At 42.3% G+C, this 17,642-nt stretch overlaps 1 protein-coding gene across 1 annotated transcript; it reads left to right on the plus strand.

The window, feature by feature from the left end:
* Positions 1-371: 371 nt before the first annotated feature.
* Positions 372-15,991, plus strand: ripk4 (receptor-interacting serine-threonine kinase 4). Its single transcript, XM_080779462.1, has 8 exons — positions 372-672; positions 3,698-3,989; positions 6,484-6,632; positions 7,060-7,109; positions 9,010-9,168; positions 10,461-10,567; positions 12,235-12,475; positions 13,865-15,991. Exons 1-8 carry the CDS (start codon positions 398-400, stop codon positions 15,154-15,156), a joined length of 2,565 nt encoding a protein of 854 aa, XP_080635588.1. The 5' UTR covers positions 372-397; the 3' UTR covers positions 15,157-15,991.
* Positions 15,992-17,642: the final 1,651 nt, after the last annotated feature.

A 17,642-nucleotide genomic window follows, 5' to 3' on the forward strand; every position in this document is an offset into this window, starting at 1 on the left:
TCAGTCATTCCTTAAGGGGCTTTTAGTTGGATAATGGTCTGTAGAGGAACAAAGATGTGTGTTTATGATATGATACATTCCTGGGTCTTGAATTCTATCCCTAATACCCATAATACACATATTAAGCTCCCTTTTTTCTGGGAAGAAATATGAGAGTTTGGGTCTCGGGGCATTTTGGGGGGGAAATGTGACTTATAGCGGCACACTCAACCCATGCACTAAACAGTGCACCTTGCTATTATGTTTCTCCCAATCTCCCCTGTATGACAAACCCAGACAGGATGTGATGTCATCACATCAAGCCCATCCCCGTTTTTCACCTGAAGAGGAGGGGCCACACAGAGCTAGATCAGAGGAAAAAAACAAGGAAGAGCTCACATTAGGCAGGTTAGTGTGTATGTTCATTTCTACTGGTAGTGTGTTGAAGACGACTAAAAGGGCTGAAGCTTTGAACAGGACTGAAGATTTTCCAAACAGGGATATGGATGTTCAGGACTCCCCCCATGTTAATTTGCCAAACATGGGGTTATTGAGGACATTTGAATCCTCTGAGTTTGGCAGCTGGGAAAAGATTGGCTCTGGTGGCTTTGGACAAGTATACAAAGTCCGGCATGTACAGTGGAAAACATGGCTGGCTATCAAGTGCCCTCCATGCCTTCATGTGGATGACAAGTAAGTGATACAGCTGTTAATCTGCAGCTTTGGCTACATGTACAGTATTTTAGAGAATGCTTTTTATTATGAGTTGTGTGAAGGGTTATGTGTGATTTAGGCTATTAGGCCTATATTTAAACTGACACAGTCACACTTCTGTTTACTACCACTTTATTATGTGCTCTGTGAGTAGGCAGCATATACATTCTCAACTGTTCCACATCTCAGGCTTATTATTTGATCACCTGTTCTATGTCAACACAGACAAAAGCTTGTTTGTGGTGGTAAAGATTGTGCGGTGAAAAAGAATCCACTCTTACCGTGTCCTTGAACGCTACATGCATGACTCATACTCATTTCTAGTCAGAACACATAGTGATAGTGAGGCAGAAAAGTTGAGAAGCAAATAAACTACTGCCTCTAGATATTCTGTTATTTTCCAGATGTTTCCTTTGTTGTTGGAATGATTGAGAGGATTCTCATTTCTGATTGAAGAGACAGTCTGCATTGCTTGGGGTCATTTCTTTTTTTTTTTTTTTTTTTTACAAATTAACATTTTCAATGCACCTTGTGCATGCAAGTATGGTTCAAAGGAGCTTCTCTTATCTACAAAGATGTTAAACACCAGCTCTGCCCCGGGAGGGGCTCCCTTAAATTAGGGATTTAAAACGAGGAGCAAGCCACTCTTTATCTTTAGGCAACACTACACATTGCACAGCACTGTGGTATGCTGCAACATGCTGCAATGTATGTAGTGGAATAAGGTATGCATGAGTATGGAAAACATTTGTTACTGCTTGAATCTTTTAAAATGGAGCATATTTTGGAATTGTGGTGAAATTATCTGGGGGGGGGTGAGTTGTCAGCTGTTCTGTGTGGTTGGCCTGCTGCGTCATGTCACATGTATGTGAACAAGTTAAGTATCAGGAACATGCAGAGAATGTCAGGGGGTCAGAGGCATTTCTAAAGGGGCATTTTAGTCAAAAATGGCAAACATTGCAGATTTAAGACATTTGCATTTCTTACACCATAGTAAAAGCTGCATTCAGGGTGCCCGCTGGCCTAGCGGTCCAGGTGCATATCACACAACGCTGTAACACAGCCTGACAGCATGCCATGGGTTTGAATCTCGATCCCCAGGACCCTTCCAGCATGTCACTCTGTCTCTCTCTCCCTGTTTCCTGTCTACCTCCACTGTGTACTATCAATAAAGACAGAAAAGCCCCCAAAAGTATTACAAAAATTATAATAAATACATTAATTTACTAATTGATGGCAGTATTCCCACTTTTAAGAAGGTCTATCGGCACAGTCTACTGTTTTTTTCCTACCATTTCCAGGTTATTTTTCTCTTTAAGTGAAAACGTATGCCCACATTGCCCATGGGAAGACTGTGGACTTACAATGTGGAGCACTTTATCGGCATTGGTCCTCATAGATAAGATATTTGAGATATTTTGCAGCATTGAAAACATTGAAGTGGATCAGGTTGCGTTTAACCTTCCTTGCACTTTGCTTATGCAGCCCACTGCTTCCACTAGTTCATTACATATTCAAATAGCATCATTTGTCTTTAGTACCTTTTCTAGAAAATTATTAGTTTCTTGAAGTTGTGACAGTCTTTGTTTTGTCGCTTATCATACAACAAAATAATGGTGAAATTCAACTATTAGACTGTCTGAAGGCAGATTTAATCTTCCTCTTAAGAGGTTTGACATCCTTCCCTAACCTGTGGCTCCACTCTTTGCATCCACTGAACCTAAACCAGAGATTTTATCATTTCCAAACATCTGCAAAGTACATAGGCAGTACACTGCCCCCTGGACGCACTCTCTCACTCACTCACTCACACACACACACACACACACACACACACACACACACACACACACACACACCACAGTGACTCAAAGCAACCTTTGTCTGCTTGAGTTGGAGACAGCCGCTGTGTCACAGAGACAATGACTGAAGTTGTAAAACCGGTCTTACCGGGCCTCTCTGCTAAAGACATGGGCATTGTTTGGTACTGAGGAGTGCTTTGGGTAAAGCAGGGATTTAGCAAAACAGTGCCTGCCCACTGTCCTTAATCCACACCTTTTGATTATTCATAGCTGCTGGTCGTGCTGGATGTAATGACATGTGCTTTATTTGGTGTTTGAGGAACTAAAATGACAATTGACCGTCCCATGAGTGAGAAGTCTGACACACAGTGCACATTGTGACCGTGTCAGTTTTCTTTATGGTATAAATAATGTTTTACTTCTCAGGAATGGTGCCACGGTTGCCTGTGTCTGCAGTGGGCTGCAGTTTGCAAAGCATACTGACTTCAACCTCTTTGTAAAGTAAACTCCTGTGTGCATGATATAATCATTGCTGATCTGTCTTGCCCCAGTCTAGGTGAGACCCATACTGTTGTGTTTGTGTTACCTTTGTTGTATGCCAGGCTGTGTGCACGACCGTCTGGGAGTCTGATAAAGGGAATTGTGCAAAGGTTGAGCAAGAGGCCTAAGAACAAGAGGCCTGTTCAAGTTTACGGCACTCTCCTGATGCATTCCAGGCATGGCTGGGGATATAATTAAGACCTTGTTTTTAACATGCAGTCAGTTATGCTTATGGCCTGCATATTTGGGGAAGCACTGGTCAGGCCTTTATTCATGTTGACAAGGGTCACTTCCTACCACCTGTAACATACCCTGTAGCCAACATTTTGTATGCACAGGTGGTTTGCTGAAGCTTGATCGCTACACATTGTTTGGATTGAATCGAAAGGTATAATACTGCAAGTCAGTGAACAAGTGTTGACTTTGAAACCCTGTGTGTGTGTGTGTGTGTGTGTGTGTTTATATATATATATCCTGCTTCTTAATTATTCGATTAACCTGCATGAACAAAATTACGTCGATTATTGGTTCTGATATATTTCACGTTAAATATAATGACCTCCTGGAGCTTCTTTTGTGACTTTCAAATGCACTGTTGGCCTCAGACTCAACCTAAAGCTTTCTAGAGCCTCAGCCCAAACTAACATTGGTGTCCATCACAGGGAGCGAGAAGAGCTGCTAGAGGAAGCCAAGAAGATGGAGGCTGCTAAGTTCCGCTATATCCTGCCTGTATATGGGATCTGTGGAGACCCACAGGGCCTGGTGATGGAATATATGGAAACTGGCTCTCTGGAAACACTGCTGGCTACGGAGCCACTGCCCTGGGAACTCCGCTTCCGCATCATCCACGAGACAGCCGTGGGAATGAACTTCCTGCACTGCATGAACCCACCCCTGCTGCATCTAGACCTGAAGCCAGCCAACATCTTACTGGACGCTCACTATCACGTTAAGGTACAGTTGTTTTGTTCTAAATCATTTTATTCAACCTTTATAGGTAGGCTTACAATGTATATACTGTGCATAAAAGGTGTGCTTGCCTGGTGCTGGTAGATGACCGGATAGTGTGTTCACTGGCACGGTTCTGGCTGGAGGCCTGTGTGATGTTCATGTCATTCCCTCTCTCTACCCCCAGCTTCCGGTCTCTACTCACACTCTTATCTAAATTTAGCAGAAAAAATGTGCTCCTTAGAGCACAGGTCTCTGCCAGGTCAGGTAAGTTATTGTGGCCTCCTGGTGGCGCTATAATAGGCCAATGTGAAAAGGGTGTCATTTCATTCTTAAAGGGACACTTCACCCTTTTTGCAAAAAAATATATGTTAATGACGTTTAGAAGCTTTAGAACACTTTCCTGGGAGTCTTTATGTGTGTTATATGTGGTTTTAGATATTTTAGATTGTAGCAGTGAGCCTGTTGTCTCTGATGTCATGGACACTGGGCTCACTTCCTTCCTGGACTACATGTTGTCTCAGTAAGACAGCTCTCCCCCCTATCCACAAGGAGGAGCAGTGCACCAAAGAATTATGGAAATTGTAGTCCAGGAAGGTAGTGAAACCAGTGTCCATGACATCAGAGACAACAGGCTCACTGCTACAATCTAAAATATCTAAAACCACATATTACACACATAAATACCCCCAGGAAAGTGATCTAAAGCTTCTAAACGTCATAAACATATATTTTTTTGCAAAAAGGGTGAAGTGTCCCTTTAAGCATTTCACGGCAATCAGACTGAAATTTATGATTTGAGGCATTTTGTTCCAAAAATGTGTTTTGCAAAAATCAACCTGCTGGTGCCGCTATAACAGTTCTGTGTTGATCTTAAGGTGGTTGCACACTGGACGCGTTTTTTGGAAAACCAATGGAGAAACGCAGCTAAAAATCCCAAAAACACGCCCTGTGTGTGGGGACCTTTAGTGTGTACCGATTTGGTGGACTTTTGGAACAAATTTTGTAGGAGTAAATATTAAAAAAATTGTTTGAATATTAGAAATTCGGGGGAGAGGTTCTGCTGGCATCCAGGAAGTGTGTGTGCTCGCAGGTACCGGGCCACTGAAGAATAGCTGCTCGCAGACAGACGGACACACGGATGGACAGATGGACAGGGTGCAAAACATAGTCTTGGCCATGCCTTCGGCCTGGTGGAGATAACATCAATAAAATAATATGTGGATTTGTATCTCTCTCTGGGTTCTTGCCTATGTGTACCACTGAGCTAGAAACAAGGGAAGTATTGCATAGCAATGATTGCTGAGGAAGAAGATGCATTGGTTCCTTTAACCCTTAAACCCTATACTTCATTGACCCCCAGGGCTCTATATTAATGCTCTACAATAAATATCTTTGCCGAAAATAGCAAATCTACAAGCTACACGACACCATGTCCAGTTGCTATTTTTTATTGGCAAAGCCACATAATGGGGACCAGGGTTCAAGTTGTTCAAGCAGTGGAGATGAATGAATTGTCTCAGAGGTGGATTACCTCATACTTTATACTGTGTTGAGTCATGCTCTTGTGAAAATGTAACGCTTACCAAATGGAGGAACATAGAGTTTGTCTGTGTTTTCAAAATGACTTTAGACTTCAGGCTCCAGCTCTACTTGATTCTGTTGTTGTAGTGATGTTGTTGCATTCACTTGTGTGATTTGGACCGATTTAATATTCAGCTTTGCTTCGATTCTTCGAGTCTTTAAACCAGTCCAATTTTAAAAGGGTGAATTGATGTCCTTTACAATAGGGCTGCCATAATTGTTATTACTGGTCAATGTGATTGAAAATGGAGGGTCAAATATGAAACTGGGGGTTATCTTGTGAGTGTAACAACTGACAAAACATAATGCATTTCTTGTAAAGTTAATATAGGGTTGTTTTACAACCACATCTCTAAAAACAGGAGCAAAATCCTTAAGCCCATGTGAGCCTACCTTATTCTACACTGGCTTAGAATTTGTTTTTAGAGCTCCTTTTTAAAGGGAATCTCAGCTGTGAGGTGGTTTGTTAAGCCTGCACATGCTCTGGGCAGAAAGGTGTCTCCCAGCCTCCATCCAACCTCTAAATAGCTAGAAGGAGCTGTAGGGAGGGCAAAGAGGGTGGGAACCATCATTTCTCTACTTTAATACCTGAATGTAAACACCTCACCGGGACCTGTTCTGACAGGATTCATACAGGCCCTGTCAATTCTCTCTCTCTATGGCTATGTGCGTACATGCAAGTGTGTGGGTGTGCACAACTTTGGAGGGCCTCTCCTTTCACAAGAGGAACGCATCTACAGGCTAGGACATGGCTGGGTTGCCCTCATGTCACTGGGTGCATAAAATGAGGGCTGCTCACAGAGGGCTGCTCACAGAGGGCTGCTCACAGAACGTGCAGAATTAGTCATCGTTGTCGATGTTTTTATGGGAAAGCCAGGATGTGTTTGAAGATCTTATCTGATCTCCTCCCTCACAGATATCAGATTTTGGCCTGGCGCGGTGGAATGGCCTGTCGCGGGCTGATGACATCAGTAGAGATGGGTTCTGTGGAACCATTGCCTACCTGCCCCCAGAGCGCATCATTGAGAAGGACAGAGTTTCTGACACTAAGCATGATGTCTACAGGTTGGTCTCAGCAGTATGTACTGTATGGGATGCATGCGTGTGTGCATAATAGTGTGTTGTGTAGGGGTGGGAGATTATGCCGATAAATATCGTCGAAGATGCAATGTCTCCACAATATGCCTTTTCCGAGAGATCGTATACAGTATATCGTGATACAGTGAATGCACATTCTATGATATGCCGTTCTATACCTTACTTTATACTTGTACGACTGTTTCGTTCACCAAAAATAAGTATTTTGGTCTAAATCCTTTTTTCTTTTAGTTTTTGTTACTTTGTAGGTGGTTGTACTGTTAAAAATAACCATAAAAACCTCTGTGTGATTGTTTTTAGTATGACTGAATATGAAATACTGTATATATCAGTCACATATTGATGTTCCAGCAGTCATTGTCTGAATAACTGTATGATCTCCCACTTGTTGCAGCTTCTCCATTGTCATCTGGGGCATCCTCACACAGAAGAAACCATACCAAGGTAAGACGGCTGGGGAAAGAGAAATTATTCTTCTAGGAATTTTGTAATTATGTTTTGTTTGAATGTATTTCTTTATTTATTCTGTTTTTCTTATACATTGGGTTTTTGTTATGGATTCTTCTGTCAAGCACTTACATTGCATGTAACATTGTTCTTGAAAGGTGCTTTACAAATAAATATTATTTGTATTATTAAGAACGAAAGTGCATGTACAGTATTTGACAATGCAGGCGTGCGTCTGTGTGTGTGTGTGTGTACAACTGCTGTATTTGTTTATCCAGTAAATTCCAGGGCCGACAGGTGGAAAGTCAGGCATAATAGGCGGGCAAATGGAGTGGTTTGTTTCCCAGGGTTATCAGGTGGCATTACAGTTAGAGGAATTTTCTTCCTTTTGTGAAGCACAAGCTGTGGATCATTCAGGTAGGGTAGCCAGGGTGACATTGGCAACACTTCTGCTGCTCTAGATTTAATGACACAGTAAGAAAAAGGCCCCTTGCGTCCGGGTGGCACAGGGGTCAAGTTCCTGCCCACCACAGTGGTTTGAATGCTCCATGGTTCATCCGGCTTGGCCAGGTGTCCCAACAAACACAATTAGCTGTGTTAGCAGGTTGGAAGCCAAGTGGGAGGATGGTTTGTCGAGGGTGCCTGTTTAACATAGAGCGAAACTGAGAGGAATAGTGTGAGTAAGATGAAAAGACTTCATGTGTATTGGAGGGGACACATGGTTGTCTACAGTCTACACCCTCCCACATGACCACCTGTAGGGGTTGGCAGTGACAAACCCTACACAGTAGGCCTACACATCAAGGGGAAACTGGCATGACAACTAAACTGGGAGGAAAAGGGGAAAATGAAGAAAAAAAGAAACGTGCCTCGATATGTTCCGTCTTCTACAAAAGGTTATAAGGTCTATAGAGGGAGCTTAAGTACTTTAATTAAGCCATCTACCTGCTTGCTTTGAATGACTGACACGGCTGATCATGCAGCCCGATAAGCAGACTGAGGAGCTGGACAAAAAGCTTTTCCACTGCTGCTCCCGTGGGAAGCGACATACACCCTTATCTGAACTCTCAGGACGAGGGTGATAAAGCTAAGCCCAGATGGATGGTCAATATTGATCCTGGACACTCCCAACCCTAGTTTATGTTGTCTCTCCATAATGCCAATAGAATTCACATTTTATTTGTGCATGGCTTTGTACACACAAACTCGGTGGCGTGCACAGACATTTAGAGGGGCAGGTGCTCAAGTGAAAAAAGGGCACCTTGTGCAGTGCGTGGAACCAGCCGGTTGCTTAATAGTGTGAGATTTATAGATTTTGAGGCCTAAATAATATATATTGGAAGCTTTTTATCAATAATTGATCAATGTCACCATGATCCACATACTGTACAGTGTACATGGTACAAAAAAAGACACATTGCCAAAAGGGCAGGGGGTGCTAGCACCCCCTAGTGTCTATCTGTGTACGCCACTGCACAAACTATACAATTCATATAGCATTGCTGTTGGGCAGAAACCTTGTATCTGCCCGATTTTGAACTTTTAATGGTTTTTCGTATATTAATGCCATACTTCGTTGTGTAGAACTGTTGCACAAATTAAGCAAAAACAGCAGATCTACAAGTTCATGCATCACTATTTTCACTATTTGACAGATTTGAGTGTTTACTTCTATTAGTTAATACTATTAACAAATAAAAAGTGCTTGTGCTATTAGTTTTATGCCTATTAACAAATAAAAAGTGCTTGTGGCTAAATGATAGCTACAGTGGATCCATTGGAACACAGGGTTTGTTTTCCCATCATTTCCTGAAAAGACATACAAGGTTTCCACCCGAGAGCGACGATATTGTAATTATTTGTTAAGCAATTGCATAATGGCATCTTTTTGTCTTAGGAGAGAACAACATCCTTCAGATCATGGTGAAGGTGGTGAAAGGGGTGCGGCCGGACCTGGGCACGGTACCACGCTGTCGACCTCTGACCTGCACCGGCTTCCTGGGTCTCATGCAGCGGTGTTGGGCTACCTCCCCCGATGCAAGACCTAGCTTCCAAGGTGAGAAACACTTCACCACACTTGGAAGATCATGAGTGTTCATTGAATGCAGTGATTCTCTAACCTCTTAGTTTCAAGGACCCTTTTTTTGTATGAATTAAGCCATTAACTCCATAACTGAATGGACCATTTATTCCATTTGTACACTGTCACATTTTCAAACCTGTATGTGTCCATTTTGGTTCCAAAATATGAATAATTTTGCTACCAAACTCCCCCTCCCCCCAGAACCCCTTTTAAGGACCTGTGCGGGTCCCCCAGACGCCACTTTGTAAACCACTGATTTAACCAATAAATCCCTAGACTTAGTCCTATGACAAACAGTGAAAATACCGGATCTGCAAGCTCACAACGTAACACGGTGCGATGTGTTGAAACACTGAAACACTGTCGTAGCTCCTCACTGGCTGCACCAATCGCTCTGACTTTTCACACAGGCATTGACTATAATATTGTGGAGGTATTAACAAAGCCCTTTTTTCAATTCATGAATTAACTCATTTATAAGTGAATAAAATTTCCCATCCACTTACATGGGACAATGCGTAAACTCTCAAGTATTTTCCTCTCAGAAACCGACGGACCTACAGTTGCAACACTTAAGGGGAGGTTCATAATTATTAAAATTAATGTAATAAATAATGACATCAGGTGGCGCTACAACAGCCCACTTTACATTTTGCCTTATAACTCTTCAACCGTAGATCGTAAAATTTCACGTTCCCAGGATTCCTTGGGTCATCGCACATCTCCCCATATAGGCCACGCCCATTTGCGTCAAGATAAATCTCACACAAATCTTTACACATGCTTTCTGCACCTATCCGATTAAAACACCACAGGCAGCATTTTCATAGTCCGTATCGTTCGGCTGTAATTGTCTTCCAAGGTTAGTGGGAGGGGCCTGTTTCACACAAAATGACACAAATCACAAACAAAATGTCCAATCCACCCCAAATTGTATCCCCATGTCGAGGGTGGTTTACTCAACGGAGAGCCCAAAGCAATTCCATTTTCATCCATGGGGGGCACCGCAATTGCGGAATCTTTTAACTTTTATTGCGAAAACATGCTTTTTGGGGGATAAATCCGCTATGTTTATGATGGCGTAGCCTACGTGCGCTATAGTGAGACAGGACAATTACCTCCCAATCAGTAATGTGATCTATTACATCGCATTTCCCACACTGTATTGCTGTTTATATATACACAACGGATAAGGTCTAGTAAGTTTAATTCACTAAAATACATTTTTATTTACCACTGAGTTGCTAATGGTCATCTCCCCACAGAGATCACGTCTGAAGCTGAGGAGCTCTGCTCCAAACCTCAAGAGGAGCCCAAGACTCCAACCCCAGAGACGGAGCCCAACCTTTACAATGGCCTCACTAATGATCAGGTATGAATCTTTTCCACCCAGAACCTGTGTCGTGATAACCAGAACCAGCCCTGAAGGGGCAGGTACATAACAAAAAACATACAAAAAAGGCTCTGCTTATATACAGTATCTACTATTTTAGATATTTTAGAAGAAAGAAAAAAGGAAACTAAAAAGCACAAGTCGCTAGTTCTGGATTGCCAGAACTCAGGGTTAGTTGCCACCTCCTGAGCAGGGCCCAGACTTTATCCTGACAACCTTATCTGAAACTGAGCCGTAGTGTCTGGAAACAAATATGGGAAATACGTTTCATGACACTTTGCTCTTGTAGTCAATCTTCCGCCGCAGTCTGAAAACGCACCTTCAGACAGTCGTAGTCGTAGTACTTGCCCTGGGCTCGACCTCCGAGTCCTACAGGCGTATGCACAGGCTCAACTTATGTAACTTACAGTAAATAGCACTTTATGTAGACATAGCACTCTATAGTGTAAACACATATAGTTTCCTTAGATGGATATTCCACTGTTATGTTCTTAAGCTTACGTAGGGTTCATGATGACGTTTTTATGTATTACCATGTTTTTTGTTCTTGCTTACTGTAAATTGCTCTGGATTAAGAGCGTCTGCTAAATGCCTAAAATTGTAGTCAAAAAGAGCATATAATGACCACTTAATATCCATGCTGTTCAATGAAAGCCCTTTAACTCCCAACAACATTATTTTAAGTGGTTATCATTGTTATGTCATAACATAATAATTGTAATAATAATGATATTTCAACCTTGAAATCATAACCGCTTGGTGTACACAATCTACACTTACATGGTGCTCATGTGATGGCAGCAACGTCTTAGTAGTTGTTCTCCACTTTTAGCTGAATACCCCTTTATTTTCATACATTCATAGCAGCATGCATGTGCTCTCATCAACATGTTATGATATAACTATGCAAACTTGCAGTATATTCTGGCTGCTTATCTCATATGGCCATATGTCATATGGTAAATGTTTGATCCTGACAAACAGTTGCATCAGACCTGAAGAATGCAGACCAGCGGGATCAACCTGTGCTCTTTGTACGTGACTAGAAATGGACAAATGTTCCCTTGCAAGAAATGGCAAGTGTTACTGAAGGACACAAGTCTGTGGAAGGAAGTTGAGCTATTTTGGAATGCTGTACTACTTCTGGTTTGAAGTGACTAAGACTGAATTTTAATCAGTCAGTTCACAGACAGTTAATAGTTAATCTTCAGTTCAACTTCATAGATGATTTATCTCAATATCATCATTGAACAAACACCCATTGGAACTTGCCCTCAGTCATTACATTGGGTGAACGGATCAGACAAATGCCTATAATGTAAATATAGTTATTTGTTTCGACGAGGGGATTGCATATAGAATAACTTAAAGGAGTAGTTCACCCAAAAAATTACTTATTTTCTATCAATTACACACCAGATGAAGCCGTGAAGATTGTTTTGTTTTTGTCGCATTCCTGAGTAACTTGATGACCAGCGAAGTCTCCTAATGACCGATGACCAAATTATTGCTCCGGAATTACAATAAATTACAAACGAAAAGAACTGTTTCAAGAAGTTGCCGTCTTCCTGAGCTTTTTCATTTATTTTATAATATAATTGAAAGCTGTTTGTTCTGCTGTCTTAATCTAAATGTATGCTCTACAGGTTAAAGATAACAGACCAGTGAGGCCCAAATCAGCCATGTTGCCAGAAAAAGACTACAGTCTATCGGAGCTGTTGAGCCAGGTGGATTCTGGGATCTCCAGGAGCTTTGACCGCGTGAAGGAGGACTGCTGCCATAGCAAAGAAAACACCTCCAAGAGGCTGTCGGGAATCTCCTCAATAGATTCAGCCTTTTCCTCCCAAGACTCCATTACTCTTTCCTTTGAGAAAGAAAACACATATGGTAAATGCTGCCATTAGACAAAACCAGAATGACAATCAATTCCAATATGAAATGAATATATAACTTAAAAAGTGTGAAAACCAAGATTGCTAGACTATGGTGCAAACGGTCAAAACCTTCAGTTATGAGGTTCTCTTAACTATAATACAACAAAATCCAAAGGCTATTTTCACATCCACTTCTACTAGGGTGATACTGTCGGGTACGCATGCCCCTCCGGTACGCTGTACCTGTTGTACCCATTGTCAGTGCACGTGGAACATTGTTTTTACCCATTCTCATTGTACGTGGAAGCCAGTCTATGACATCATTACTATTTATTGTACATTACTAGTTTCTGGACGATGTTCTGACTGTCTTTCCACTCGGCAATGCACTCCCTCTGGTCATCGTCGACGGCGATGCACGCAACAAATGTATTTAAAGTTGAGGTCCTATGGTTATCAGACATATCTGGCAGACAGACGCACACACAGATTCTGTGCATTTATAGATTGATAGATGAGATCTTTCGATTTTGCTTGTTTCACTGAAAATGTACCAGGGGTGAAATTGGGCTGGAACCGGCCGGTGCGGCGTTCCGCTAAAAATAATGTCCAGTGTACATTGCCACGCTGTACCGTTAAGAAGAGGGGGAAGCTAACCTGCAGGATTTGGCACATGTCCAACAAGAAAATACTTGTACATTGACATCAGGAGCACTGACGGAGACAAATTAGAATGTTGGATGGAACAGGAATTGGAATGGAATTTAGGCTAAACATTTTTGTGGTTAGCCCAGGCTGACACATTATTAGCATAGTTAGTTTAGTTGAGTTGTAGTTTAATTTGATTGCTTGTAATCTCAAAACAGTTTAATTTTTCATTTCAAAGAAACGTAACAATTGCATTTCATATTGACATTCATATGGAAGTTATTTTTTGTACACAATACACCTAATTGTACACCTAATTGCTGAGTTTGAAATTGATATTGAAGTTTTGTGTCAAGTTCTTTGTAAACAATGCATGATATGTGCTTGTAATTTCTAAACCATACTGTACAGGAATAACGGTACAGTATGTGTTTATGCATAAATATGAGGAAAACAAACACAACGAGCAAATGAAGGTTGGGGTATAGTTCCGGCAAGAAATTCAAGCCATTGTCACCCCTGAATATAACTATAAATATCACACTTGTGAGCGGAGCCTTTTTCATCGTGAATGATGACGTACGATGACGAGAACGTCATCATACATCAGCCAATCAAAGCCATAGATTCCGTGCTAAACGGACAGAAACAGAGAAAGCTACTCAAAAATAGAACTATTGCCATGTAGATCATAATTGCATCCTCAAAAACTACATCACAGATCTATAATCTACCCCCTCTCTCCTTTGTCTAGATTCTACTGAGGTCCAGAAACGGAAACTGTGTGAGGCCATCAGGACCAAAGACATTGCCAAGCTGATGAAGATCCTCCAGCCTCAGGATGTTGACCTTCTGTTGGACGGAGGAGGCAGCCTGCTCCACCATGCAGTCACCCTGTCCAATGAAGAGGCGGTCAAATTCCTCCTTATGAACAACGCTAACCCAAACCTGGCCAACGACCGTGGCTCCACTCCGCTCCACCTGGCCACCGAGAAGCAGCTGAAGCCCTTCGCGGAACTTCTGCTGGGAAAACGCAGCACCAATGTCAACGCCAAGGACGAGGACCAATACACGGCCTTGCACTGGGCCGCCCAAAACGGAGACGAGGCCATCACGCGCCTGCTGCTGGACCGGGGCGCTGCCATCAATGAGACAGACGGGCAGGGTCGCACGTCCGCCCACGTTGCCTGCCAACATGGCCAGGAGAATGTGGTTCGGGTGCTGTTGAGCCGTGGTGTCGACGTCCGAGTCAAGGGCAAGGACAACTGGACAGCGCTTCACCTAGCTGCCTGGCAGGGTCACCTTGGTATTGTTAAGCTCCTCATCAAGCAGGCCGGTGCCGACGTGGATGCGCAGACGACAGACGGGCGCACACCTCTACACTTGGCGTCCCAGAGGGGGCAGTACAGAGTGGCACGTATCCTCATTGAGCTTGGGGCAACTGTCCACGTGACTTCGGCAGGATTGAACACGCCCCTCCATGTAGCGGCTGAGACGGGACACACTAGCACCTCCCGTCTCTTGGTCAAACACCGGGCAGACATCCAAGCTCAGAACTCCCACGGTCTCACAGCTCTCCACCTAGCGTCCCAGCGCGGCCACCTGCCCACAGTCAAGATGCTGATCGAAGAAGGGGCAGACCCTCACAGCACCAACTGGGCTGTACGTACCCCCTGCCACCTGGCGGCAGAGGGTGGGCACTGTGAAGTTGTCAAGGAGCTCCTCCTACACTGTCCCGATGGTGGAAGTGGATCGGACGAACAGGGCCTCACGCCTTTACACCTGGCAGTACAAGGTGGCTACACAGACGTTATTACGTTGCTGCTGCCACAGGACTGCCAGGAGGACTCTGCTACTGAGAGTAGCAGAGTCGTGGAGCTGCCACTGGACTGCCAGGACTCTGCTACTGAGAGTACGGAGCCAGCTGTAGTGGCCGACGACCCCAAGCCACCGGCAGCCAAGCAGCTCCAGCGGAAAGTTGTTATTCTCAAACTGACAGAGCATGAGATTAAACCCAGCTCACTGTATGCCTCGGCCCCGTGCTGAGGACACAAACATTATTGACGTTGTACAGAACTTGCACAATAAGATCCTGAGTGTTAACTTAACTCTGAGAGTGTACAAATGTAACCGAACGGACCCATAAGGGTACATTTTTGCACACTATCAGAGTTACCAACGAATACATGTAACATGGAGGATTTTACTGTTTTTTTTAAAACTTTTTTTATTCGATGTCCCATTTGTGATATGGGGAGGTGTTCCAGACTAGAAAAAATCTGCTGCTGTTTAGCTTTATGTAAATATTTTTATTGTGCTATCACAGCAGAGCTCTAGCAATCATTCATTGGTAAAATGGTATGATTCTACTGGCCTCCAAAAGCCGGTTAGCAAGGCCTTTCATCACTATAGTGTTATGGGATGGATGTAAATATGTACACTGTAAATTCAACATATAAATAGATCACAGTAGCCTCTTTTCTTCTGGTAAAGTGTAGATATGTTTTGCTTTTACTTTACAAGCACATTTGTGGTTACCAGAGTTGTAACTTTGTCATTTTCCATGACCTGTTTTACCGATGTAATTCATTTTTTCTAATGTACAGTACTGTTCATAAATTATATTTAACCAATGGAGAAAGGAAAAAAATATTTGATTGTAGGCACAAGCCATAGTGTTTAATATCTGTTACACAGCAGTGTTACAGAGGGCTGCAAATTGAACCATTAGTTTTCTTTAAAGTTCTTGTTTTCATGTATGCTCACAGGAAATGGACCTCCAAATGTTTGATATTTACATTAATACAAAAGTGGTACAAATGTACAATTTTTTTTTTGTCCTGTTGAAATAAATACTGAATGACAATAAAATGTTCAATTAACAGAATTTGTGCATCCTGTCATACCACTATGCCTACCATCTATCGTTCTTGTTTTAGTCTAACTTAACCCATTAAAAACTGGGAAAGACTGAGTCATTTTAGATTTTAACCACTTATTATTTTATACTTTAGTTATTCAAAGTGCAGATATACAAGCTCATAGCGTGTCGCCGCTATTTTTTTTTAAAATCTTGCATGTTTTTGCAAATCTTTGTTTGAATATAATTGTATCATATCTTTGCTTCTGGGAGTCCCTGGAACAAAATATTTTTAGATGGGGTCAGCTGCCAAATGCATACCATTTTGAGGGTCCTTGACAAGAGAGAACCACTATACAAGTTTTTCAGAAAACAGTTTAGAATACATTTGTAGAATTGGCCTCGGGTCTTAATGGGTGCATTCAGGCATTTGTCAAATTATAGCTAGTGTTAGAATATGTTTCGAGTTGATGTGCCTGAGACGCTACATTGAACAAAATGATGTACAGTACTTACATTCATGTATGAATGTGTGCATGTACATGCATGCAGACAATGAATATGGCACGCTGATGCATAGGCAATAGGCATGGATTATTATTGTAAGTACGTATGTGTTTCAGGCTCTATAGATACCCGAGGTGCAACTATATTTTGCTTGTATTTAGCTGTAAATAATATAGAAAACAATTATTCAGTGTATGATTGTGTAGCAGGAAGAATGTTTTGTTATGGCCATACCCAAAATATTGGTGTGTTTATAGCCCCTAACTTCTTTTTTTAAGGGGGAGTTTTTAGTATTTGGAGTATTTGCATTTCACCGATACACCAGCATGTGTTTGAGATCGGCATGTCTGCATCTGTAGCATTGCTTTTAAATGTTATTGTTATGTCTCTGCCCCAGACCCCAGTGAGCACGATCAGATTGGCACAGTCCATGGGAACTGCCCTCAAGGGGGATCGCAGGCTGAAGGATGATGGGCGTGGAGAAAGGGGCTGATGTTCTACCTGCATTTCCAGCCTGTTGGCTAATTCCTCAGACCACTTTACCTTTTCATCACTCTCTAAACCAACACGCCATTCTTGACGCCTGAAGGGCTCAGCTTTTAGTAACCCGAGACTTGAGCCTTCTGAACTGAGTGCTGGTGGTACTGGTAATCACCCTGTTTTCATAGCTAATGCTGCAGAGACCCACAAGATGTCTGATTGCCAAAGTCTCTGTAATCAGAGACCTTTGTATTTGTAAGTGCATCTCACTTGCTGCTTGGTGATCCTTCACATGGAAGATATTAATATGCTGCTGTTGCCCAATCTTTGGTCTCACTTGTCATGGCTGATATATATGGCTTAATAGGTTGGCAAGGGAAGTGTGCTTTACTGTATACCCTGGTCTGCTTTCTGCTTTTGTCTTTTAAGTGAGCTTTTTAGATTTACTAATATTTTCACTCGTATTTTAATATTTTGATCGGGATCATTGTGTACTAGAAGAATATTTTTCACTGCCACGAATAATTTCCCTATCTTGTTACAGCTCGAAGGTACTGTGTAGGTCCATCCTTTTTCTTTCTTTCTTTTGACCCATTTAGACCTGAGGCCAATTATAAAAACGCCTTCTAAATCCTGACCTAAGTTTTCTGAAAAAAGGTATACCTGTAGTTTCATTAACTTACAT

Source organism: Protomyctophum bolini (assembly GCF_963924005.1).
Source record: "Protomyctophum bolini genome assembly, chromosome: 13".
Taxonomy (NCBI): domain Eukaryota; kingdom Metazoa; phylum Chordata; class Actinopteri; order Myctophiformes; family Myctophidae; genus Protomyctophum; species Protomyctophum bolini.

Excerpts from the sequence above, each read along its gene's own strand:
- ripk4 (XM_080779462.1), top strand. The coding sequence starts at position 398 with ATGTTCATTTCTACTGGTAGTGTGTTGAAGACGACTAAAAGGGCTGAA. Across the intron at positions 6,633-7,059 it reads ACTAAGCATGATGTCTACAG|CTTCTCCATTGTCATCTGGG; the intron begins GTTGGTCTCAGC and ends CACTTGTTGCAG. Across the intron at positions 10,568-12,234 it reads ATGGCCTCACTAATGATCAG|GTTAAAGATAACAGACCAGT; the intron begins GTATGAATCTTT and ends TATGCTCTACAG.